Source organism: Oryzias melastigma, linkage group LG4 (assembly GCF_002922805.2).
Source record: "Oryzias melastigma strain HK-1 linkage group LG4, ASM292280v2, whole genome shotgun sequence".
Lineage (NCBI taxonomy): Eukaryota > Metazoa > Chordata > Actinopteri > Beloniformes > Adrianichthyidae > Oryzias > Oryzias melastigma.
Window position 1 is genome coordinate 30,601,902 of NC_050515.1, and position 26,211 is coordinate 30,628,112.

Consider the following 26,211-nt stretch of genomic DNA (forward strand, 5'->3'; position numbering starts at 1 on the left):
AAAGAACAAAAATAAATAAATAAAGGAAAAATAAAATAGCATATTTTTAAGTAAGGATTACCTAATTATCATTTATTTAATTTACATTAGTTGAAGGTATAAATTGATGTCTGAGGTTCACATAGATGATAAACTATGTATGTTTTTACATCCTGTTGACCTGAAGACGTCTTGTTTGATCAACTCTACCTCCAGAATGAACAGATTTTATATACAAAGCAAAACTTTGGTAAAAAGTATGATCTTTATGAGTTAAAAACACATATTATCTTATGCTGAACAACATTGGTTACTAGCTGCACTGAGATGATCCTGTTTGGCACAGAGAGTCTTTTTTTTAAAGAAGACATTTGAGCTTCTGTCAAACATAAAAAAACTCACATTTTGAGAGATACTTGGTTCTTTTTATATATTTCTTTTCATGCCAAAAAATAGGCACAATTCATATTTATTATTAAAAAAAGGTCGTGAACACAACTCCAAATTTCTTAAAGGCAACAGTAAGAAGATACTGGGTTCTAGGTTCTGATCAATAGAAAACGAGCCCAAGTGACTTGTTTACTGTGAAACGTTACCGACCCCTGGCCTGTACCATACTTTTCTTAAACGTTTCAGAGTAAACTAAATCCATATATATGATTAATTGATCATGACCAATCCACCACAGACACTACAGACAAACCCATTGGGGGCCACATTTTCTGCCCACTTTTAAACCATATGGGGCCTATCTGGTTTTGCTAGCTGGGATTCAAACCTGGGGCGGACGTAACCACAGGTTTGTCAGTCTTACATGGGCTGTGAGCAGAATCGCTACACCTCTTGATGACCGTCTTCACCTGCTCACTGCATATTTACCCAGAAAACTGTTTTACTTCAAGACCAAAATAAAACCTCTTTCAATGAGTTATACAAAGTGTGTCTCACAGTTTGGGATTTTTTTTTACTACTCCAGATTTCTTCGTCATCGTACTTCTTTGATTGGTTTATTAGATCAAAGTGTGTCCCAGCTGCATTGTAAAGTGGTGTGAAACTATTAGGAAAGTTATAGATGATAAAGTTTGTTCAGAATTTTTCAGTGTTTACAGCAGTCATGGGGACCATCTGCTTGAGTTCTGAGATTTGGATTTGCGTCAAGCCTCCTAATGACCCTAAACAGGCTGCTGGGAACTCTTAACACATGAGGAAGTACAGCGTACCTTAGATAAAACTCTACCTCCCCAACACCCACACCGCAAACACATGCCCGACCTCAGCAGCCATCTGCCTGCTCCCTCCGCGGTCTGTGTATCTCACAGCTCCTGGCTGGCAGAGCCCGGCTGCACCCCTCCCGAGCCCTGTCAAGGGCCAAACATGTTTCCTGAGCAGCTTCAGCAGTTAAGGGAAACTGTAAAAAACACCCCCAACCCCCTAAAAAAATCCCTTATTTTCTGCATGTATGCTACCTTCCTTTCCAACCCCACATAACCGTTAACAGTTTTTACTCACAGCAAGAGAAAATCAGGTCATTTGAGCAAAGTCTGAGAGGAATCTGTGAGAAAAGAGGTGATGCGAAAATATGTTAGCTAATGAGGTACATATTCTATGACAATACTGGCATTCAGCTCACAGTCATGGGAGCTCAGTGAGTATGGTAAAGTGTTGTAGTGTACATCAAGGGAACCCTGTTTTCCAAGTGAGGACCTGATACTATCTCCGTCACATAGTAGCTCACTGACAAAGCGAATGCAGCTCCAGCATCACATGGTGAGTCATAAAGCATCACATGATGCTGAGAGAAAACATTGTGATGTGGTCAATGGAGGTCATTTAATAGACGCCCCGGAGGGATGTTGTTAAATATTTCTTTTTGCTCTAAATAAACCCTGATTAGACAACTTCACACAAACTGAAGGCTGGTTTCCTAACTGGGTATGAGAGGCAGTATTTCCCCCCTGAAGAGGTATGTTAGGAGGAATGTAGAAGCTTTGCTTCTGTTAGGAAACACATCTCTGTGGTTACCACGCACCAGCTTTTCAGTTTCCTTCTTAGCAGAGGCTTAAAAAAATGAAACAGATGATGATAAACGGCCAAATTCACCACAAACTGTGTGTGAAGGAGAAGACCACGCTTATCACATGCTTGTCTACAGCCTCTGTGCTGTTGATGCTGCGGTAGATAGACGAGAATAATCTAAAACAAAACACACACTAAAGTAACAGCACTAAAGCTGCATAACGTTGCAAAAAGAAAATGATAACGGGGTCACTGTTTGTAAAAGTTGAATTTTATGAAAAATATATGTCAAAATACTTAATGCCTCATTCCATGAAGCAAAGACACTTTACACTTTAGGGTGATAGACACACCTCATTTAGTTTACACTGTGTACAGTGTGTTGTACTTATTGGAGACAAAACCAAAGCACTCTAAAAGAAATTCATTTTCTATATTGCATCAATGTCAACATTCTGTGAATATAAAAGCTGATTTCCCCAGTAAGTCATTCCCAATTCATCATTAAAACAACTACCAACATCCAACGTCGCTTCACAGATGAGCAGCTCCACCATCATGCTGGTAGTAGACAGTCAGATGTTGCAGGTGTGTTACGGCCCTGATGGGCTGACCTGGCTCAAGTCAAGGGGGAAATCCAAAAGTGGAACCATAACAATAACTGGACAAAGAGAGAAAAAAGAACACAGTTTATTAAATAAGAGAAACAAAGAAACTGTCCTGAAAAGTAAAAAGTAAAACCTATTAGTGTGCTGGTAAAAACAAAAAGACAAACCAAAAGGGATTGGAACCTTGGCTGACCCAGACATGTTGACCGTCGGAGACAGTAACTCCCTGCTAATGGCTGCCTAACCAAAACTACCTAAAGAAAACAAATAAACAAAGCCCACAAACTAAGACTACCAAGGTCCAACCCCAAACTAAAATAACAAAACCCAGCAGTGGAAGACTGCTGAGGACAGAGGGGAAAAGAGAACGAAACCAACCAGCACCACACCAGCTAAAACCCAACCAGCTCCTCGGCCTGGCTTGGTGCCGCCTCCTCTGTCTCAAACAGCCAGCATGTGCCAATTAAGGCCCTTTGACCACACCTGCCAGATCAGCAGAGGGACTGGATAGAAAAAGGTCCAGCAGTAGCAGCAGGACTTAACAAGGTGAACTTGGTGAGCCTTCAAGTGTCATCAGCAGACTTCCATCAAGACTCAGAACTACTGTCAGTGTTTGTGACAGACCCAGGAGTGGAGGCCTTCCTGTGACTGACCACAACCATGACCAGAACCTAAGAACCTCTGACCTCAGACATGGTTTAGCAAACCCCAAACAGCTGCAGGCCGTTTACCAGATGTGAGGGTTCGCAACCGACTCCACCCCTCTGACTGGAATGACAGACGACTCTTGCAGGTGACTCCAGCGACACCAAGACACTGTTGTGAACGTTTGCAGTACAAGACCATGTGATCTGGACAATGCAGTAATGGTATACCATCCTGTACACTGATCCACAGAAATGAGGGTCGTCAGCATTGGTGAAGAAGGTGAGGTCAACATGGTCCCCAGGATTGCTTTGGTGGAGGAGGAGCAACAATCTGGACAGACATCATCAGTCAGCACCAAACTGATTTGTAGATCCTCCAGTTACTGCACGTTCTGACCTCGGAGACATCATAGAACCATCATCATCCCCCCATTCCACCAGAACACCCCTCACTTTCTGTTCATGGATGAGAACGCTCCACCACACGGAGCCAGAGTGTCACAGCTGGACTTCAGGAAGTGGAAGTACCTTATATGGTATGACCAGCAATGACCTCTGACCTGAACCCCATAGAGCACGTCTGGGACCAGCTGAAGTTGAGACTGGATGATGCTGACCCATCTCCAAGTGACCAGCAGAACTGCATGTAGAACTTGTGGAAAAGTGAAACGCCTCAGAACAACATGATGAGTCTAGTGAGGAGTTAAGACGTCACCGTTAAGCTGTCAATGCAGAAAATGGTGGAAATATCTGCCACTGACATGGTCAATGTTTGATATTAGGGGCCATCTTTATTGTTGTCTGAATCTTTGGGGTAATAAATATCAAACTTATGAAAGTGGTGTTTCCTCTCTTTCATTATTAGTAGGCTAATAGTAAAGGATGCAGTTTTGTATGTCTTTAAAATATAAACCAAATATAAAGGCACTTGTAAATAACATAATCCTAACTTATTGTGAATAGTGTATTTTCATAATTTTATCATGAGGGTTTTTTTGTTTAGCTTCCTCTGGGAAATGAAATAATTGTGGCACTCAAAGATTCCTCTCTGCTTCTTTCTCCATTTCCTCAAACTTCCTACAGTCTAACCAACAAACTTTTCTCCTTGAATGGAGGGATTTCCTGCCTGGATCATATCAGTTAGATCCGTAAACAATAGGCTGTGCCCCCGCGATCCTGCGCTCAAACTCTTTGAGGAGTCTTACTGTCCTCTGCTTGGCTTTCCCCATCAAGACCAGGTGGCTTTTCTTGGACAGAACTCAAAAAGGCCAAACACAGGAAGACCAGCTGCAACACTGACACAAGTTTGTCGGGTAACTTGAATTTCAGAATAAATCATGAAAAAGATGTTTGTTACGTGGAATGCACTAGATCAGGGGTCTCAAACTGGCGGGCCATTTGTGACCCCCGCCTTAATATGAAAGTTCAATGTCTACTCAGCAATATCTTCTGCATGTCCACGCTTCTTTGATGATAGCTTTGTGATGTTTCAGCTTTATGCTTAAAACTTCCCATTTGCTATTGTCGTTGGATCTGGTCATCAGAAAAGTCCTTAGCAACAGTTGCTAGCGTCGTTGGCTCCTGTCATTTCGCAGGGCATGCAGAAGATATTGCTTAGTAGTACATAGACAAGAACAATTGTTGAATAAACTTGTTCAGTAGACATAGACAATGGATCAAAGATATAGACAGTGGATGCAAAAACACACTTTGGCATAAATGGAGCCCCATACGGGCCAGCTTCAGCCAGACTCTGCCTTTATGGTCCTAAGGTAAATTGAGTTTGAGAACCCTGATTAACACTCTTTCCTGCTAGCCTACAGTCCCCAACCTAACATTAGCTGTAACAAAAAACATGAGCAATATCAGAACTATCATAGCATACAGCTCTGATCCAGATTCCAGCTCAGACGAGGAAAACAAAGACATTCATGGATCTATTTGTCTGCAAGTGGATGGAACTAGACTCTGCCCTCAGTGTCTCCAAGATGAACTGAGTTTGAAACTCCTGCAGTAGACAAACTTCTAGACATATATTTGTGTTACGTCCAAATCAATTCAGTTTGTACCTCTTTAATATGTAAAGATTATTTAAATAAAAAATTCTTAGCAGATATTTAACAGCTTCAAGAGTTCATTATTTTTTTTAACGAAATACTTCTACGCAGGTTTGTTTGTCTCATTGAACCCTCAAAACCCAAAAATGATCTGGGAAAATGACAAACATCTGATGCTTTTGAACAAACTCCACAAAGTTCTGAAAATTTAAAATTAAGTATTTCCAAACGAGCAAAAATAATAATACTAGAAGAGTTGCATTACCTCCAATAATGCTAGTGTGAATGCTTTTTGCTGAAAGTAGTCGCTGAATAATATGCTGAAGCTTTTGTTGAAAATAGTGACGCAATTTACTTTCATTGCTCAAGGGATTTGCTGAAAATCCAAAAGCTGTTTGCAATGCTAAATTTGCTAAAAGACTGGAAATTTTGTTAAAGAACTATGAGAGAGCGCTGAAGTTGACCTAAATTTCTGAGAAATTAGTAGTAAAGTTGCTTAAAAAGCCCTAATACATGCCAATTTAGCAAAAATATTTAGTGTGTTGCTTAAATATGTGCTAAACTTCAAATTAGCCCAAAAATTGTAGTAGATTGCAATTTAGCCAGAAGAGCTAGCACATTGCTTAAATGCTAGCCAAACTCCAAAATAGCCTTAAATTCCTCAGCAAAGTAATTTATTCAAAAGTGTTAGCATGTTGCTAAAATAGACGGTGAACTCTAAATTAGTCTATAAAAGCCTCAGTAGATAACAAGTTTGCCAACAAATTTTAGCATGTTTCTAAAATTTTAGCCAAACTCCAAAATGTTTTAAAAATTACAATAAAAGATGTAAACATAGCCCATGAATATATTTGATATTTATAAATTTAAATACTTTCTCATTCATTTCCTATATTTTTCTTAATATTTCAAAAACTCTAAAGTTTCCGAATGCCAAAAATATAAGCAGTAATGTCCTGAATGAGCTGAAGGTTTTGATATCAAGATTGATGAAATCCCTGAAAGTGTGATCGAGTTATTACGTGCCGAAAAACGTACGGAAAGGAGCAGGAGAATCCCAAGTGTGAATGATTACTACCTAAAGAAAACTTTAGGAACTCCAATTTGTATTTGTCTTATGTGAATCTAATAAATTACAGGCTCCAACAACTTTAATTTAATATACACATTTTTATTTACATCGACACATTATAGCAACACATCAGATTTACACAATAACTATAAAGACTTTTTAAATAAATATGCAGCAATACGCAGGAAAACTTTCAAATAATATGATGTAAGCAATGATATGAAAAATAATCTCTTTAACTCAAAGAAATCTCCTTGCTGGATGAAGATTTTTTGTTTGTTTGAAATCTGTTGGAACTCTGAACTGTGATGAGGACAACACCTAAACATCTCGAGCAGTTGGAAGTTTCCACGTGAACAGGCAAAAATTGGTTGGAATGAGACATCTAAAATAATAAAAAAAATGTTACTGAATCCTTTTTTTAACTATAGGTATGGTGACAAGCAACGTGAGGAGTTTCTCCAGCCCAGTCTTCAGTAGGAAACCTGTGCACATCTAAGAAAATTCAGCATAGTCATCAAATTCAGCATTGGTGTACCATCTCTTCATTTGGATAGACATCTTTGAAAGCATTGACTTCGCTTTACAATACATGCACATCAATATTTACAAAAAAAAGACAAAAGCGGTAAGACTGTGGAGTTTTAGAAGCCTAGACGACTTGATGAAATCTTTAGTGGCACCTCTTGACAGTAAGTCTTTTAGCTGCAAATACAAACACATAAAAGTGGATGTGCATGCTCTCACTCTCACATACACACACACACACACACACACACACACAACCAAGCAGACGTGCTCACATGCAAACAAACAGGACACTTTCCTTGTACACCTCAGAAAAACATCCACCAGTGGGAAACGGGGACTTCGGTCTGGACTGATACAGACTACTGGCTGAGAGGGGCTGAAGGTCCCACTTCTGACAGAGGAAACAGCTGGATACAAAGAAGAGGGGGACTGCTCGGGAGCCAGCTACTGGCCGGAGAACAATGAGATGACCAACATGTCAACTTCTGTACGTAGTGTCAGCGTCTGAGCAGAGAGCCTTCCAGAGCTTCTGTTTCCCTTTGGCGTACCGCCTCAGGGGGTTTTACTGCAGTCCACTTAATGGCAAAGATAAAACAGCATTTCCATGACTTAACATATAATACAGTGGGTAATGTAAAGAAATATAATGCAATCAAAGAGTAAAAACACACAAGTCGGTCAGCAGAAAGTTTCATCGTTCTTCATGAAGTGACAAAAGGTGGAAAGCAGTGAAAAAAAATGACCAACTGAGAAATGGCAGTACCTAAGTTATACTTGTAAACAAAAGTACAGTGGAGGAATGTTGAAAAGCTGAACAGCTATGTACACCTTTGCAAGAGCGCGTTCTAACTACATCTGTCACTCTTCTCCAAGCAATCCAAATTACCGTATTTTCCGGAGTATAGGTCGCTGTTTTTGTTATTTCTCCAACAGCTGCTAACCAGCTGCCGTTTAGCAGTTGTTTCAGCTAACAACCACCAGAGGGCGCTGTATTTTCTTCTGACAGTGCCAGAAGAAGAAGTGTCGTCCAAAACAAACATGGAGGAGAATCTGATTGTTTTCCTCTTAAATGTTGATATTTTTCTCATTTGCATCAAAGCATTATTATTCTTGTTTTTGTTTTCTGCCGTAGCAAATATAAAAGTGCGATTTATAATCCAGACAATACGGTAACCTGTTTTTCTTAGAAACTTGGATACCAGGCTTAAGAGTGTCAACATCTACAGACGGACATCTTACAAATGTTTATTCTGCCCATCCCAAACAAAGACTCACACATTTTAAATTTAGTCTTAACTCCTTGACTTCAACTTACAGAAGTTTTTTCCAATCCGAAGCATTTTGTATGGAGTCAAACCAGGATTAGCTTCAAGTGATTGAAAAAACAGATTGAAAATGTGGAAAACAGGCATGGTAAATTTGAAAAAAAAAAAAAAAAGAAATTTAAACTTGAAAATATATGTTGTAAACTTTAAGGAATTATTGAAATAAAAAAAAAATCTAACATTTGTAAAAAAAATATTGAAAACTTGAAAGAAATGTTGAAAATTTGAAAACAAAAATGTAAATTTGAAACTTGAATTACAAAAACAAACAAACCGTTTCCAATAAAAAAATGTTTATTTGTACTTTCAACTTTCCTTTTTTCATTTCTCATTCTTTGGTTTCAGTTCTCTGTTTTCAGTTTCAATTCAGAGTTTTCAAGTTTTTGCTGCTTAACTGATCCTAATTTGACATGGGGGCGTGGCTTTGACCTAATTGAGCTAAAGAAAAGTTGAAAATATAAAACAGCAGCTGTAACTAATGGACACATACTTTTTCAATTGGTAATTTTACATTTATAGTTTTTTATTCAAGTTTTTAGTTTTTTTAAACATGATAGATTTTCAAATTTTCTAGTTTAATTTTAAGTTTTCAAATTTTTTTTTTTCAAATTTGCAACATTGGATATTCAAATGTTCAAACATTTTTTTTTTTAATTTAGGCTTTTAATATCTTGTGTTCCAATTTGATCTTTTTTTCGGTTACAATGTCGATTTTTTTCAAATTTTCAATCTTTTTTTTTTTTTGTTTGCTTTAATCTGACGCTGATTCGACTCCATAACCTTGGTTCATGAAGAAGGTGAATAAATTACATAGATTTTTTTAAGACTTAAAAAATATTGGCAGTCTGGGGTATTTCTTCTTAATGAAATCACTCAAGACTTTTTCCATCAGAATTTTTTTTCACAAGAAAAAATGATGGTTTAAAAGCTGAAATAGTTTTCCAATGAAATATTTTAACTCTTGCGCTTCACGTCTAGTTGTTGAAGATGGGTGGGATATAAGTAAATATAAATAAAAGCTAGCGTACCGTACAGTATTGAAACTTCATATCTGAAGACAACTGTGTGTATGGAGTAAAAATGTGTATTAACAAGGTCCAGACATCAATTTGCTCTCTAGTTAGTGACACTCAACATAAAAAAATCACATTGAAGCACATACAGACCAATGATTGACCGTGCTGTCTAATAGCTTATGCATTAGTATTTCCATACCACAATGTAAATTGGCCCCCAAAAAAGTATCCACTACACAGCACTGGTCTGAACCTTTGGATATAATACCGTTATCATGAACAAAAAACAAAAGAAACAAGAAGAGAAAAATTAAATAAAAAGGTGCACTACGTGGTGTATGAGATAATGTAAAGTTCAAGTGCCTCAAGTGCTTTTTTTCATCCTCCAACAACCAGCCAAACTGAAAATGCTACTTAAGTTCCCATGATAGAACAAGAGCAAAAAATAACCAAAAAAACAAAACGTAAAAAGAAAAGAAAAATAAAACAATCAGAAAAAATAACTCTGTTGCAGACGGACTGCCAAAAAACATCCTTATGAAAAATGTGGGAGCATGTAGCTGGAGAAAAAAAAAAAGAGAAACAATATACTTTGACAGTGATAAATAAATGTAGCACGTACTCCACCCTCCTTGGTGTCTTGAGCGTTCTCTGTGAGGATCAGGGGAGCGTTAGTCTGAGTGTCGTCCCTGTGCTCAGCAGGAAGAGAGAAAAAGCTGTTTGTTTGTCCTTCACAGTCTTCCTGTTAAGCCACAGCGATTACGGCGGTGATAGAAGACCCCTGTTCCTCATGTTAGGGTGGTGGATTCCTGTAGTGGTTGAGCGGTTTGTGGCAGAACATAACAGGCACTTTGCGAGGCAGTCAACCATGTTTGGTGGGTCCCTACACCCACTGGGCTTCCAGGGCTGTTCCCTCCAAGAAGACCTCATGCTGGAGCAGTAAGGGCTGTGTGGGATTGTTGTGATTGCTGACTGAGTTGAGACTTTGAAATGCTGGGCTCTGAGAACTGGGCTCATTCCTGGCTCCAAACATCACAGGGAGGCTGGAGCTGAAGTTCAGATAAATCTAAAAGAAAAAAAAGAGACAGAGATGTCAAAGAGTGCTTTAGTGTTGAATATTTAAAGGGTTAACAAACAGGACAGTTGAGGGCCGACTCATGAGGCCCAAGCAGGCTGCCTCCTCATCCCACAGCGGCTCTCTGTCTGCCGCTCAGTCAACTTTCCAAGGGCCGGTTCTTGAAGATGCGTAGCAAACTCCACCCCTCTTGTTGTCAACATCTCCGACACCTCCGTCATTCTCGCCGTCGCCAGGCAACCTCCGCCACTCTTTCAGCGTCACAGGGTGAGCTCTAACGCTCTCAGCATTAGCTTCACCACTCTCGGCTTCCCGGGGAGACCTCAAACGGTCGCTTGGTGAGCTTCAACTTGCGAGCGTGTCATGGGTTCAAAGATGGGCGAGGCTTTTATACTGGAGCTCATAGGATGATGACGTGAAACTTCTTGGACCTACACCAGTTGACCAATCACAAATTCAACTGTAATACCTCATTTAAACCTGGAGAGGGCAGCACACAGACGGTTTTAGACTATGGTTTTGTCCAAATTCCCCCCTTAATAAACGGTGCAAGACTTCTGCGGAGGACCGTGACACTCCACGCCTTTGTCTTGTCAATTGTTGTTTTTTTTTTTTTTTCTTCGTTTTTAGTTTTTAATATATGATTATGCTTTCTGTTTCTGTCACGTCAGCTTGCAGTGTTTTGTGTGTTGGTTCTTAAACTGATTTGTTTTGGTTTGTAAATACATGAACAATTGGAGAAAACAAACAAATCTTTGTGAAGTCTGATGGCTTTGGGTGCTGCCACACTGGGATCACTGGCTCTCACCACAGTTTGTTTATTTCTGCGGTGAAAACTAATCTGAGCTCCAGTCCAGACAGAACCAGTGAACGTGATTTGTTGATACAGTCTTGCTTTCCTGGTGTTTTTCAGCAAAGCGTGAATGCTGATGGAGTATTCAGCTGAACAAACAACAAAGGTAAACTCAAAAGCTACTTTTACACAACACATCCTCATTCCCAAGTCGTCACATATCAGCGTTTGGTTAAGGACCCCGCTGTCGTCTTGGGTGTCCCTAACTCGTAGTTTTTTGACGTGCTGGCCAAATAAAGCAGGTCTCGGGGCATTTTGTCAGACGCGGTACCGGATGCGGACCGGTCCTTGGGATGTGGCCGGTACTGTTACCCTAACCCTAACTCGGTACCCTAACCTGATCTGCAAACCGGTACTGCATCAGGCGCCAGGTGAACGTGTACCAGGTGAGCGGTTTTGGTACCGGTTCTGTTCCGAGTCTGGTACCAGGTTAGGGTTAGGGTTAACGCCGGTAGGCATCCTGCTTGCGGCTTAAAGGATAACCAAACAGGACAGTTGGAGGCTAACTCCTGCTTGCGGCGTGCGGCCCAAAGGTTGGGGATCCCTGATTTAATTGGAGCATCCAGCACGTCAAAAATGACAAGCTGGGGACACCTAAAGCGTGAATTTTTGACACGGAGGGATCCTTGACCAAACGTTGAAAAACGTTGGTTTTCAAGTAAATAATAAACCAAGAGATCCTACCGGCATACTCGTAATCCAAAGCCGATCTGCCATAGCAAGGATGCTAGCAATGAACCAAACTGTTTCCATTTCGTGCCCAAATTGTAAGATTTGCACCCCTTCGACATTAGCCTCCTCCAACTGTAGATGGCTGATATGTGCTAGTAAACAGCAGAAAAAGACAAAGAAGTTCTGTCTTTTTTCAGATGTGAACCCCATGGGCTAGGGCTGGTAATCAATGGATACGTCACGATACGATGCGATACACGATACATGGCTCACGATAATGATGATATCGCAATACTGTTAAAATTGGAAAAAAATTTGTGAAAATCCTCTAATAACTTACATTATATAGAAAAACACATATTCTTTGGGAAGATATATCCCTATTTATTCTTTTAGCTTAAACACAATCATAATCATTTAGTTTTTGTTGGTAATATTTATGAATTTGTGGCTGAAATGCATCAAAAACAGTAAAATAAACAGTATTTTTTTCATTTATGACTTTACACTTTCTACTGCATTTGCTGCATTGACATAATCGTATCGTGTAGGATTTCTTTTATTTTGAAAGGATGTCATGCAAGGTCAAAATAAACTACTTCATATTTTTTAAAAAGCAGTTTTCTCTGCACACTGATTTTTATTTATGCCCAAAAACACAATAGTTTATTTAAATGTATTATGTCAATAGCAAAAACATAAATATAAATCAGTATCTTATTTTCCTTAAGGGTAAGAGAAGACTTTGTGGCTCCTACTGGGCTTCGGTTGGTGAGAAATCAACCTGAGTGGCTCTTTTAGTGTTGAAGGTTGCAGACCCATGCTTTGAATGGTGCAGCTGCTGTCATCTTCTATGAAATAACTAGATGGTAGAGGTTTTTTTTCATGGTGATTGATGCACTATTTGACTTTTTCCAAGAAAAAAACGAAGTGTGAATAAACACTGAGGAGATGCATAATTTCTGCTTTTATGCATTTTTATGCACTTTCCCAGGTTTTAAGTGCTTCTTTTACAAGACTACACAGTTAATGATTCCCTTTTGTCCATTATTTCGTTATTTTTTTGTTTCTATTTTTATTAGAACTGTCATTTGCTGACAAGTCAGGGAACAAATCCTGGACCAAGTATTTAGTCTTTTATTACCACATACTAAAAATGTTTGATTGTAAAGAGTGAATTTGAACTTTCAACACAAATTTAAATTCCAGGACCATTAGGAGTGACCAGCAGTTATGAGAAGCAAGAAGTTAAGAGGAACAGATCTTGGACCAGTGAGGACTTAGAACCTCAAAAAGCCCAGGATTGGCTCTAAACTTCATGTGTCAAAGTCGAGGCCCGGGGGCCGGATCTGGCCCTCCTGGTAATTCTATCCGGCCCTCCAGATCATTTTATTTTATTGTTTATGATGGCCTGATGTTATCTTGTGATTATTTTTAACTTTTACAATTTTGACAAGATATATTTTTATGCAGACTAAAATACTGAAAGTTTTTTAAGGTTTAAGTTGATTCATTCTGGAAGAATATTCCTTTTCATAATTATTTTAAAAAGTTATGATTTTAAAAGAAAAAAAATGGCATGCTGGCTATTCCAGCTACATGCTAGCTGTTTTATAAAATTTAGGCTTTTTTCATTTTAGGCTATTTTGAAGTTTAGCCATTCTTTCAGTTACACGCTAGCTGTAATGGCTAACCTATTTCTTTTTTTTAAGGGTTTATTAGGCTAATTTAGTTAATATTTTAGCTTGCTATCTGGTTCAGCGTTTTAGCTATCAGTTTCAGTGATTTCAGCTATCAGTTTCAGTGTTTTTAGCTATTGGAGTTCTTGTCATGGCTTCATTTTGAAAAATGTATCGAATTGTATAAAGTTTATATTTTATAGTTTATATAACATAATAAATAAATAAAAATAAATAATAAAAGTTTAAAATTTAAAACAGCAGCTGTTACTAATGGATACATTATTTTTCAATTGGTAGTTTTACATTTATAGTTTTTTTAATTCAAGTCTTTAATTTTTTTTTCAAATTTACAAAAAAATTCAAGTTTTATTTCAAGGTTTATTTATGTTTTTTTAAATATAATTTTTTTTTTCATATTTACAATGTCTTGTTTTAAAATTTTCACTTTTTTTCAGTTGCATTGTCTGTTTTTCAAAATTTTCAAAGTTTTTTCGTTCACTTTAAGCTGATCCTGATTTGACCCCAGATTAATTGCCCCAACGTCACAAAAAGTGCTCCAGCTCGGCTGAAATCTGAAGCCGACACAACAAATACGGAGCGCCGGAGAGACCGTAAAGACTCCGGCGTCCGACCTGTTTCAGGCATCAACAGTTTGCAGGTTTTTTTTTTTGTTTGTGGAGGGGGGTCTGTGCAACACCCCCCCTACGTCGCAAATACTTCACCCTTACATGTTGTACTAGTGTTCACTACAACCTGTCACCCTTCAGCGTCCACAAAGAAAAAAATGCGTCTGGACATTTTTGTTTTTACCAAGCAGTCTGTTATTTTCTGCGGCCTTCCTGTGTGCCCCATACAGGTTTTCCCACTTTTCACCTGCGGAAAGCCCAAGTCCACCTGTAAGGATAGCTGTGACTAAGCCCTACAGCCGTGGATGGAGAACTCATTGAGAGGATCGGTCACCGCCACCACAATCTTTCTGACTCTTATGTCCTTTGAACGCTTTTTCTCTTTAATTAAACAGATTTTTTCAGATTTTCTAAAAGTTAAAATAGTAATTTTTCACTTTCATTGCCTGTAATTAATGTTAATACTTGTTTAAGAGTCAGAATAGGTCAGGAATGTGACCTCTTTGGTACAATCCCAGCAACAATTAAAAAAAAAAAAACACAGATCAGTAATGTTTCCTCAGGAATCAGTCAGGCTATTTGGTGACTTCCATTTGTGATGCATTTTAATCAAGTTTGTCTTTGTTATACTTATGGTTCAGTCATGCAGTTTAACAACATCATCAAAGTAGTGCCACCTACATGCTTAGTGGAGCCTGTCAGCTGCTGCTCAATGCTCTCCACAATCTTTCTGAAGGGGGGTCTGTTGAAGGGCTCAGCCTTCCAGCAGGAGCTCATAACCTCATACCTGCAAAGGAACCCACACAAACACACATTCATATTTTTGTCTGATGTTCTCCTGTTTTTTTTCATTTTGAAGGTTGTGTATGCAGAGGTCAAATGTCAGAGAATAAAGAGGGTTAAATCCCCCACAATGCACCCATTTACTAGGCCACTATTCATCTCCATTGATCCAGGACCGTGAAATATTTCTAGACAATTACATGTCACATCAACAAATACTCACATTTCACTGGGTGCAAACTCTGGAGCCCCCATTCTGTAACCCTCTTTTATCTGTTTGTAGAACTTGGCATCCACCGGCATACCAGGATACGGGCTGTTTCCTGGGGTCAACACAAGAAACACACATACAAGTAAGTAAGATTTCTCTCAATTATTTCTATGTTTTTTGTTATGAAAGAAACCCCAAAATTGTGATTAGTCTTAAGATTTTGTAAAATATATATTTTTTTCTTAAATCCTTACAGGAATCTCAGCATGCGAACATGCAGCTCAGAGCATCACCTCCAGCAACATCAGCTTGATGCCCTCATTTCCAGGAAGGCTCCTTTATATCACTGAAGGACATGTTGCTCTGTCTTTTTTCCCTCACAGCTTCAGTTTTCTGAGATTTGGAGAGTCTGCTTGAATAGCTTTTTGAAGGTCCATGTATTGCAGGCAGACTGAGGTTCAGATTTTATTTAATGTGCGAGGCTCTTAGCAATATTACACTGTTTTCGTTGCATTTAACTTCACGGAATATATTTGTGTGAATGTTTAGTATGCATTCACAAGATAGTGATTTCCCTGCTCCTTTCCCAATATTTTTGACACGAAAAAACTCAATCACAATTTCAGTGATTTCATCAATCTTGATATCAAAATGTTCAGCTTGTTCAGGACATTACTGCTTTTTTTTTTTTTTTCTGTATTCATAAACTTTATAATTTTTGAAACATTGAGCAAAATATGCCCCATTGGGAATGAATGAGAAGGTCTTCAAATTTAAATTTTTAAGTAGAATAGCAACAAGCCTTTAAATATATTAATGGGCTGTGTTTTCATCTTTATAGTAATTTTCAGAAAATTTGGAGTTTAGCTAATTTTTGGTGAATTTTTGCTAACATTTTCTTGTTAGCTAACAATGTTGCTAACAATGTTAGCTAACATGCTAACATTTTTGGCTAATTTGGCATCTACTGAGCTTTTTAGGACTAATTTGGAGTTTAGCTCTTATGTAAACAACACACTAAATATTTTTGCTAAATTGGAATGTATTATGGATTTTTTGCTGCAAAGTTTTCAGAAATTTAGGTCAACTTCAGCTTTTTTGTAGTTCTTTAATTATATTTTCAATCTATTAGCAAATGTAACATTTTGCAAAAGCTTTTACATTTTCAGTAAATCCCTTCATCATTTAAAGTAAATTGCGTCACCATTTTCAGCAAAAAGCTTCAGCATCTTCAGCGACTACTTTCAGCAAAAAGAATTCACACTAGCATTATCACAGGAAATTCAATTTTTCTAGTTTTCTGCTACTTTCGTGTCATGCTGATTCACATTCACACTCAAACAGTTGCATCAGGACGAACTGCAGCTGGGGAACACCGGGGATGGTAATCTTTTTTATCCAACTTCCTTTGTGTGATTTTTTCCAAACATTTGTAGTGGTTAACCTGGTTAACCTGAGAAGTGGAGTTTATACTGAACACACATCGCATGTCATGATCTGATCAACATCCAGCTGACCTTCCCTCTTCTTCATTTCCTCACCAATCCCTTAACAAATCTTCCTCCTCTGCTTCAGAGCATGCTCTCCTTCTTTTCAAAGAACTCAAAAACAGTCATATCGTGCTGCTGTATTGTTGTTTCTAGCTGTTTACCGACATGTGCTGCAGTGGCTGGGCTTTTGGAGGACTCTGTGATTAAGCTTTATTCGCAGTATGAAACATCCTGGACAGAGAGACCTTTGTTCTTGATGCAGCCTCTCGTACAAGGACACATTTTTTGATTCTGGCAGAACACAGCAAAACATGTGCAGTATATCAAATTTGATATATAACTTGAACAGCAGGTCTTCCAATCATTAGATCTTTTCCTGAGCTAAAAACAACCATTTTAAAACCCTTGATTCTTTTATCTTCAATTAAGAGTTAGACTGGTTTGTTGCTGAATGTTTCCCTCTCTAAGCTGTTATAGCGATGACATTACATTTGGTTTTGCAATTTAGATTTAATTTAGTTTATTGATAAGATCATCATTCAACTAATCTCAATAAATAAAAAAATGACGGAGGAACATTAAAAAAGGAAGCAATAAATTTGTTATAATCCAGTAAATTCCAAACAGAGTTGTTGTAAATCTAATTTGGCCTGGATCGTTCCATGCCAAATTTTCCAAACCGTATTTCACGGTGTGATCCAGACTTTCGATCCCGTGGACCCAACAGCATTTTTAAAGAGGAAATGCCATGGAAAAACAACTTTTCGAGCTTTGGAGGGTATTATATTGTTAAATCCTCACTTTAAAGAACCCCAAAGCGGTATTTTGACCTGTTCACGGATTTTTTGAGTAATACTCTAAAAACCTGTACCCTCAGCAACAGCCCCTCCCATACCCACGAAAACGAGCGGGTCCTCATGTGCTGATGTCACAGAGTGAGACCGCCCCTTTCAGGAAGAGTCTGCTCCGCCCCCAGACTAACACAAACTCTTTATCCGCGCAAAGCTAGCAGCTCGAGCTAGCTGGTGGAGAAAGGGAGCAGACTATTGGCCCATTAGCCATCACAATTCTGTTGCACAAATTTTGGGGATACAAGCACAAGCTTCACTGTATGTACATCAATATTTTTTTAATAAAAAATTATGGTTTTTTTCGTGGATGACACACTGACGAGGACGGCTTTAGGTTGACATCATGAAATGGGCAGCACCCTCTGGGAGCGAAAGGCGGAGCCTCAGAGATCGAGTCGTTTTACTTCCTAGTATGAAAAGAGTTCACAAAAATATCTCATATTTCATAAATACTTTGTTTTTTAGTGTTCCAAAGGTTACGTATGATCATTAATATGGATATAGTTTAGTCTGAAAAACTTAAGAAAATCATGGTATGACCACTTCTGGTGATGTCATATCCTGCCAAGACGATAATGACTCACAGCTCTGAAAAATCATCTCAGTGACAACAATGGGTGTTTTTGTAGACATAATTTACAAGGAAGGATTTCTCTCTGCTTGTTTAAACAGACAGACTTTTGGTAAAAGAGGAGGAGGCTGCAGTAAAGTTAGCAACATGACTCCCCTGTTAGAACACATCTGGATTTCACAAACCAAGAAATAACGAAAGGTCTGATAACAATCAAATCATCAAGCGCTGATGATTTGCAGCATTTCACCTCCAAAATCATTCAGGGAATCAGAAGGTGTTTACTGTTTTGTGTTTTTACTTTGATGACATGATATTTTGGAGAGGAATTAGATTTAATATTCCTCACCTGAAGCTGTTGTTACCGTGATATTTTCAGGATTTATATTTTGTCTCCAAAAACACATGAAAAAGAAGAGAGTACACACTGGACTGTACACAGAAAATTGTTCCCCATTCCATGACTGTATAACCAGATCGCTGTCCCCACAATGGGATGAATACCAACACAAACACGCAACCTTCCACCACACACACACACATGAACTAGTCTAGTTAGTGGTGGGAAACATACCCAGAGAGAAGATTTCCCACAGCAGGATTCCATAGGACCACACGTCACTCTCGAATGTGTACACACACTCAAAGATACTTTCTGGGGACATCCATTTCACCGGCAGACGGGCCTGTACGGATCAGCAAATACTTTATTGATACATGCAGAGCTTTGTTTGAAACGTGTTTATAAAACATGGCTAAAATGAAGACTGCACTAAAAATTAGGATGGGATTGGTAAAAACAAACAGTGACTGAGAGCAGGTCGCACAAACACAAACCTGTTTGCAGATCAGAGGTTATCTACAAACACCAGCTCCTGCCTCAGCAAATGTTAAAGAGCCACTCCGGGGAAAAGGTGTTTTCAACATGTTCTTTTAGCATTTTTCACATGATGGAGGACACATGCATTAACATTACATTTCTGATTATTTCTTTATGCAAATAAAGATATGTCATTGTATCAGGAGCAGATGAAAAAATGGCATTTAATGGAAAAGGTCGTATTTAAGATGTAGAAAATACTCTAAGCGGGCCACAGACTTCCTGCTCCGCTCCATTCTGATGCACCCGCTTGCAGTAGCAAGAGAAAGGCAGCTTATGACCGTACTATCTCGTGAGATGAATGCTGTTTGCATAACAGTGTACATATTACAGGATTTTTTCCAACCTTGCTCCTTATGGTGCCCTGCCCTCTTTGACCTTTTTACCTCGTCTTAACACACCTGATTCAAACAAGAGTGACTCATTCTCCCAACTCAGTGAGGATGGTGAGGTGTGTTAGATTAGGGACAAATGTCAAACATGCAGGTAGGGAGCAGGTTGGAAAAATATTGTAAGGCAGAAGATTGAATGTGTTTGAAATGTGATCTGAAACCATTCAGAAACTCCAAATACTGGAAATTTAGATTTAAGATGAATAATAAACAACAACAACATACAGACGTAGCAAATAAGTTTGATAATGGAAAATAAAACCAATGTTAAATCATCAGTACCACAGAATACTTAAAGCATTGACTGTCTTAAAGGGTAACCAAACAGGGAAGTTGGAGGCTGACTCCGTCCACAGTCGAAATTTAAAAATCAAGTCAGAGGGGTGGGGAACAGGACTGTTATCTTTACTGGAGCTGCAGATCATGACGTGGAACTTCTGAAACTTATATGGTTTGACCAATCACAAAATTAAATTATAACAACTCGATTCAACCTGTAGGGGTCAGCACACAGGTGGTTTCGACTATATGTTCAAGAATTTAATGATTTTATTTTAATTTGTCAAACATTTGTCAATGACCAACAGACAACATGTTTAAATGCCATTTGTAGACATCAACAGCTAAAAAAAGTTGATTTAGGGTTTGGTTACCTTTTAAACTGACTGGACAAGACTTGATAGCAAATTTTTAGAAAATTCTGTAGCAAGTGTTGGCTATGAAATGAGCTTAAAGGATAAAAAGAATCAAATTGAAGCCATTTCTATAGAGTTCTAAAAGTCCATTACTAGATTAGCATGCTTAGAGCAACTAGAGTAACATACACTAAACTTATTTTATTTGTGTTAAAGTCAAGTACCTTCAGGTTAAAATTCCACTACAATCATCTTTTGATCTTAGCCAAAATAAAAAAAACTGTGTCATTTACTTGGACATAGTTTCTGCAGAGCGACAGGAGTTCATTAAAGATTTCCCTCTCAATTGTGGGCGGGACTGTTGGCGTAGAGCAACACCGCCCCCCTTTCCACTCCCCATTGCAGAGAGCTAGGTGCAGGGAGCTTGTGGCCCCACACATCAGTTTTAATAAACACATACTGGTACACAGAAGTGCAGTTTTAATCTTCATTTTTCTATACACGTCCTTCATCATCAGAAAAAGGCTACAAGAACATGTTAAAAACACCATTTTCAGTGAGTCTTTAAATAAAAACTATATACAACTTCTTTTTAAAAAAGATAAAACGTTCCCAGACTGTGTGCGTGTTTTAATTTGAGTTTTATTGACAATCTAAACCTCAGCTGCAGATTACTTACGTTGCCTTTGACCACATAGTTGGAGTCTGTGGTGATGTCACGGGCGAGGCCAAAATCACAGATTTTGGCCACTTTTCCTTGAGTTAACAGGATGTTTCTGGCAGCAAGATCTCTGTGAATACACTGAAGAATGAAGAACACAACAATTAGAAACCTGATATTACACAAACAACTGATGGTTCTGCATATGTCAAAAGAGACTTTTTTAGGCACTTTGGCACTGAATTTTCCAACATTCCTTGGCAACACATGGCTGAGACACATGAGCTAACTGGACAGAGTATCTGTGCCTCCAGGCCTGATCAATTTTGCAACAACGTTCTCAGACATGAGTTTCAGATCTGTTTACCAGCACAGGAAACACAATCTGTCACCTGCATTGAACACAATTTGAGTGTTTTTTTTGTATAGGATCATCACTCAATAATGAAGTAATGATTCTTCTTGAATCCGTAAAAAAACGATTCAAACTCATCAACTTGTTCATCAGCGTAGAAAATTAAAAAAATTGGTTTGTCAAAGCCTGCGCCTAAATTTAGAAAAATGCAGAGCTGTCAACAATTCTTTATGCGCCTGTGAGTGTGTGGGTGCACCTGTGAGTGTGTGGGCACACCTGTGAGTGTGGGGGTGCACCTGTGAGTGTGCACATGCCTGTGAGTGTGTGGGCACTCCTGTAAGTGTGTGGGCGCGCCTGTAAGTGTGCGCACGCCTATGAGTGTGTGGGTGCGCCTGTGAGTTTGTGGGCACTCCTGTAAGTGTGCGCGCTCCTGTGAGTGTGGGGGTGCACCTGTGAGTGTGTGGGCACACCTGTGAGTGTGGGGGTGCACCTGTGAGTGTGCACATGCCTGTGAGTGTGTGGGCACTCCTGTAAGTGTGCGCGCTCCTGTGAGTGTGTGGGCACACCCGTGAGTGTGTGGGCGCGCCTGTAAGTGTGCGCAAGCCTATGAGTGTGTGGGTGCGCCTGTGAGTGTGTGGGCACTCCTGTAAGTGTGCGCGCTCCTGTGAGTGTGTGGGTGCTCCTATGAGTGTGTGGCGCGCCTGTGAGTGTGTGGGCGCGCCTGTAAGTGTGTTCCAATGTTGCGAACACAATTATTTACGTAAATTTAAGCAAAGCTGAGATTTGTTGCTCACTCTGCAACCTTAAATTTTCATTGCAACTTTACTGCAACTTTGACCGATCTACCGTGTCATCAGTCATGAATGGCGACGCAGCTTCATGACTGTTTTTCTTCTGACTTCTTCCTGGGAGCCGTGCTCTTTTTCATTGAATCTCTTTAGCTCTCTGTCTTTTTTTCTCTTCAAGCAGCACATTAACGATCATTTGCGCTGAGTGTGAGAGCGGGCGAGGGCTGGTGGGGTGTTGCGCTGAACAGGCGTGGGTGCGGAGCATTCATCACATGGAGCACAACATGAACCGAGTATGAAAACATTTGTGATCATTCCACTATTATGTATAATTGTTTATTTGTATTTAATCCTTTCTGTTAGTAGGAAAACAGACTGTTTGATGTAAGGGAAAAAAGAAAACATATTTGGCCTTAAAATACCTTTAATTCATTGTGTTGAGAAAGAAAAATTGTAAAAAATGAAAGTTGTGACTTTAAAAGTGTGAATCGAATCGTGAATTGACTGAATTGTTACATCCCTATTCCCTAATAATGAACAAAAGTATAAATTTGCATTACTTTCTAGTCAGGAATTCTAGCACATACTGTGGCTGACACTCACGTTTTTTGAAGCTAAGAACTCCATGCCTTTAGCCACTTGATAGGAGAAACTGAGAAGATCTTCAGTGTCGAGGGCCAACCCGTCTCCACCAAACAGCTCACACTCTTCATCTGCATCCCCATCTGACAGGACCAACACAACAAAACCATGACTTTTCTTCTGCTTTTCTGTGAACAAGACATTAGAATTGTAATGAACGAGCGGCTGGCTTGCCTTTGCGCAGAGAGCGTCTCCTCTCCGGGGATGGGCTGAGCGGCGTGTTGCCAGCACTAGAAGGCTTCATGGTCATGTAGCCGTTCAAGCTGTCGCTGTGGAGAGGAAAGGAGCAGTCTGGTCTTAGCTGAGCTCAGGCCTGTCCAAATACTACCCTCCTACGCACGTTCTGGATTACTTTCTTTTACTCGTCATACATGAAGAGAAGCCTTACCCATCTCTAACTATCTGTTGGCTGATGTTGCGGTAGTAGGAGTCCTCCTCAAGCTTAAAGTTGATAAAAGACTCTCTCTTCCTGCGTAGAAAGTTGAGAAGGTCTCCAAAGCAGCAGTACTCTGTGATCACCAGTGTGGGGCCTGCAGACAAACAGAAGTTAAAACCTGCTCGGACTAAAAGCAGAAAGTGAAGATTTTTCCCACTTTTAGCTACAATTACTGTGTCAAACTGAAAGAGAAATGCTGCCACACCTCCAACTGTGCAGGCCCCCAGCAGGTTGACGATATTCATGTGGTTTCCTAAGTAACTGAGGACCTTCAGCTCTGACATCAGAGCCTCCTTCTCTGTGGCGTGAGCACTCGCTGTGGAAAACAGCGGCACAATTACAGATGGATTAGGAACAACTCAAGTGAATGTGGGGGACTGGAAAAAGAATGTGTTCTTCAGGCAGAGCAGAGATATTTTAAAGAACCACTCTGATGAAAATTGTGTTTTTAGTGTTTTCTTGTGGCGTCTTTCTGATGATAGAGGATATTTATAATGAAAATTAGGCCAAAATTTGTGTTTCTGAGTATTCAAATTGTTGTGAATCAGGAGCAAAAGAAGAAAATGCAGTTTGAAAAAACCTTTAGTTCTGGCATAGCTGCTAGAGTCTCCCTGCTCCGCTCCATTCTGATGCATCCAGTTGCAGACTATTAGATCCATGAATGTCTTTGTTTTCCTCATCTGATCTGGAATCTGGATCAAAGCTGTACGCTATGATAGTTCTGATATTGCTCATATTTTCTGTTACCACTTGGGGACTGTAGGCTAGCAGGAAAGAGTGTTAATCAGGGTTCTCAAACTCAATTTACCTTAGGACCATGAAGGCAGAGTCTGGCTGAAGCTGGCCCGTATGGGGCTCCATTTATGCCAAAAATTGTTTTCACATTCGTTGTCTATATCTTCGATCCATTGTCTATGTCTACTGAACAAGTTTATTCAACAATTGTTCTTGTCTATGTACTACTAAGCAATATCAATATAAAGTTTTAAGCATAAAGCTGAAACATCACAAAGCTATCATCAAAGAAATGTGGACATGAAGAAGATATTGCTTAGTAGACATTGAACTTTCAAATTAAGGTGGGGGCCTCAAAATATTGACCCTGGGGCTGCAAATGGCCCGCGGGCCACCAGTTTGAGGTCCCGGGTGAAAACAGAAGCAAATTTAATGCACGCCAACAGTCCCGCCCACCACTCAGAGGTGAATTTCTAATGAATTCCTGCATAAACTATGTCCTAGAAAACATTACTGTTTTTTTTTTTTTTTTTACATTTATTGAGGGTAAAAGTAGCATAATCATATCTAAATGATTTCTGTGAACGCCTTGAAAAATAGACCAAAAGATGATCAGAGTTGGATTTTAAAAGTAAGTATAAGTAAGCTAGCTCGATACAGCGGAGCTCGCTAACTCGAAAATAGCGGAGCTTGTTAACTCGATACAGCGGAGCTCGCTAACTCGAAAATAGCGGAGCTTGTTAACTCGATACAGCGGAGCTAGTTAACTCGATATAGCAGAGCTTGGTAGCTTGCTACAGCAGAGCTTGGTAATTTGCCACAGAAGAGCACGCTTGCTTTATATAGCGGTGCTCGCTAGCTTGCTACAACGGAGCTCTCTAGCTCGATACAGCGGAGCTCGTTTACTCGATGAAGTGGTACTCGCTAGCTTGATACAGCGGAGCTGGTTAACATGATATAGCGGTGCTCGTTAGCTTGCTACAGCGGAGCTCGTTAGCTCAATACAGCGGAGCTTGCTAACTCGATATAGCAGAGCTCGCTAGCTTGATACAGTGGAGCTTGTTAACTTGATTTAGCGGTGCTCGCTAGCTTGCTGCAGCGTAGCTTGCTAGCTCAATACAGTGGAGCTCACTTGCTCGATACAGCGGAACTCACTAGTTCAGTACAGCGGAGCTTGCTAGCTTGATACAATGGAGCTCGTTAGCTTGCTACAGCAGAGGTTGCTAGCTCAATACAGCGGAGCTCGTTAACTTAATACAGAGAAGCTTGCTAGCTTGCTGCAGGGTAGCTCGCTAGATTGATACAGCGGAACTCGCTAACTCGCTCCAGCCGCCAGTTTGAGACCCCTAGTGTAAACAGAAACAACTTTAATGCATGCCAACAGTCCCGCCCACCACTCAGAGGTGAATTTCTAATGAATTCCTGCATAAACTATATCCTAGAAAACTTTACAGTTTTTTTTTTCTTTTTACATTTATTGAGGCTAAAAATAACATAATCATCACTAAAGATTTCTATTAGCCTTTTGAAAATTAGATTAAAAAGCGATCAGAGTGGGACTTTAAAAGTAAGCATTTTTTTCTGCTTAATTTCTCACACGTGATGATGAATGTTACCTTTAAGCATTTTCACAGCAACGGTCATGACTGAGTCTGTCCTGGAGAGCCCGTACGCTGTGGCTTCCACCACTTTTCCAAACGCACCAGATCCCAGTGTCTTCCCTGAAAACAGGAGAAACAAAAAAAGCTCTCAGTGCTGGTCCTGTCTCCCTCCCACAAACAGGCCCCGTGACGGTGTTCTCAGGACAACAACAGCTTTGGCCCCCAGGCTACACTTAGGCAACAGGACGTGCAGGATCCTGTTTGAGGAGGACTGTTAGAAACAACAGTCTGGATGTGTCAACAGCATTTTGTTTGCATTGAAGGAGTGAGATTTCATCATTAATAAGAGGTGGAACAGGTCATCGACAACTGTAGACGTGGCTGAAATCTTTGCACTGTGTCAACACAAACACACACACACACACGCTCAGAATCAATCAGTGTGGGGTAGCCTGAGGAAGCAGTCATGATGTCATTAGAAGGGCACCGCTCGACTTCATCAGAGACGCAGCGGCTGACTCAACGCTCATTCATCTCCATGACTTCCAACTTTGATTTGCACTGCAAAGATGTGACAGCTGCTCAACGGAAAAAGAAATCCACTTACCAAAACGCAGGTTGTTTCTTGGAAACTCCCACTGGTGATCGTACGGCAGCTGTGTGGGGTCAATGTACACGTAGCTGTTCCCAGAGATGCCATCGATGACTTTCCACTGAATCTGGTATTTGGGTTTCTGCAGTGAGCAGACAGACGGGCTCAGGATACTTCACACTTTTTCTTAAAGGGTGACCAAACAGGGCAGTTGGAGGCTGACTCCATGATCAGTCTAGATTTGAAAAATACCAAAAAGGGGGCGGGGCTTGTGGAGCCGGACTGAGCAGCGGAGGTGTGGCTTGGATGTATGATTGACAGTTGGGTTAGCTTTATGTAACGCACACTGGGTCTTCAATATGAAGAGTGGTACTGGGCAAAGTGATGCAAGTTTCTCCACAGAACTTTCCAAGGTGGTTGAGGATCCCC

At 39.8% G+C, this 26,211-nt stretch overlaps 1 protein-coding gene across 2 annotated transcripts in view; it reads right to left on the reverse strand.

Moving 5' to 3' along the window:
- Positions 1-8,934: 8,934 nt before the first annotated feature.
- Positions 8,935-26,211, reverse strand: part of kita (KIT proto-oncogene, receptor tyrosine kinase a) — a 34,429-nt gene continuing 17,152 nt past the window's right edge. For both annotated transcript variants that reach the window (XM_024259106.2, XM_024259107.2), the window contains exons 11-21: positions 25,798-25,924; positions 25,206-25,310; positions 23,060-23,170; positions 22,807-22,948; positions 22,593-22,687; positions 22,380-22,501; positions 20,652-20,774; positions 18,640-18,751; positions 15,166-15,265; positions 14,841-14,946; positions 8,935-10,317 (exon numbers count right to left, since the gene is read on the reverse strand). In XM_024259106.2, the coding sequence (XP_024114874.1) occupies positions 10,135-10,317; positions 14,841-14,946; positions 15,166-15,265; positions 18,640-18,751; positions 20,652-20,774; positions 22,380-22,501; positions 22,593-22,687; positions 22,807-22,948; positions 23,060-23,170; positions 25,206-25,310; positions 25,798-25,924 (1,326 nt within the window). In that variant the 3' untranslated portion in view covers positions 8,935-10,134. The remainder of the gene's footprint in view (positions 10,318-14,840; positions 14,947-15,165; positions 15,266-18,639; positions 18,752-20,651; positions 20,775-22,379; positions 22,502-22,592; positions 22,688-22,806; positions 22,949-23,059; positions 23,171-25,205; positions 25,311-25,797; positions 25,925-26,211) is intronic.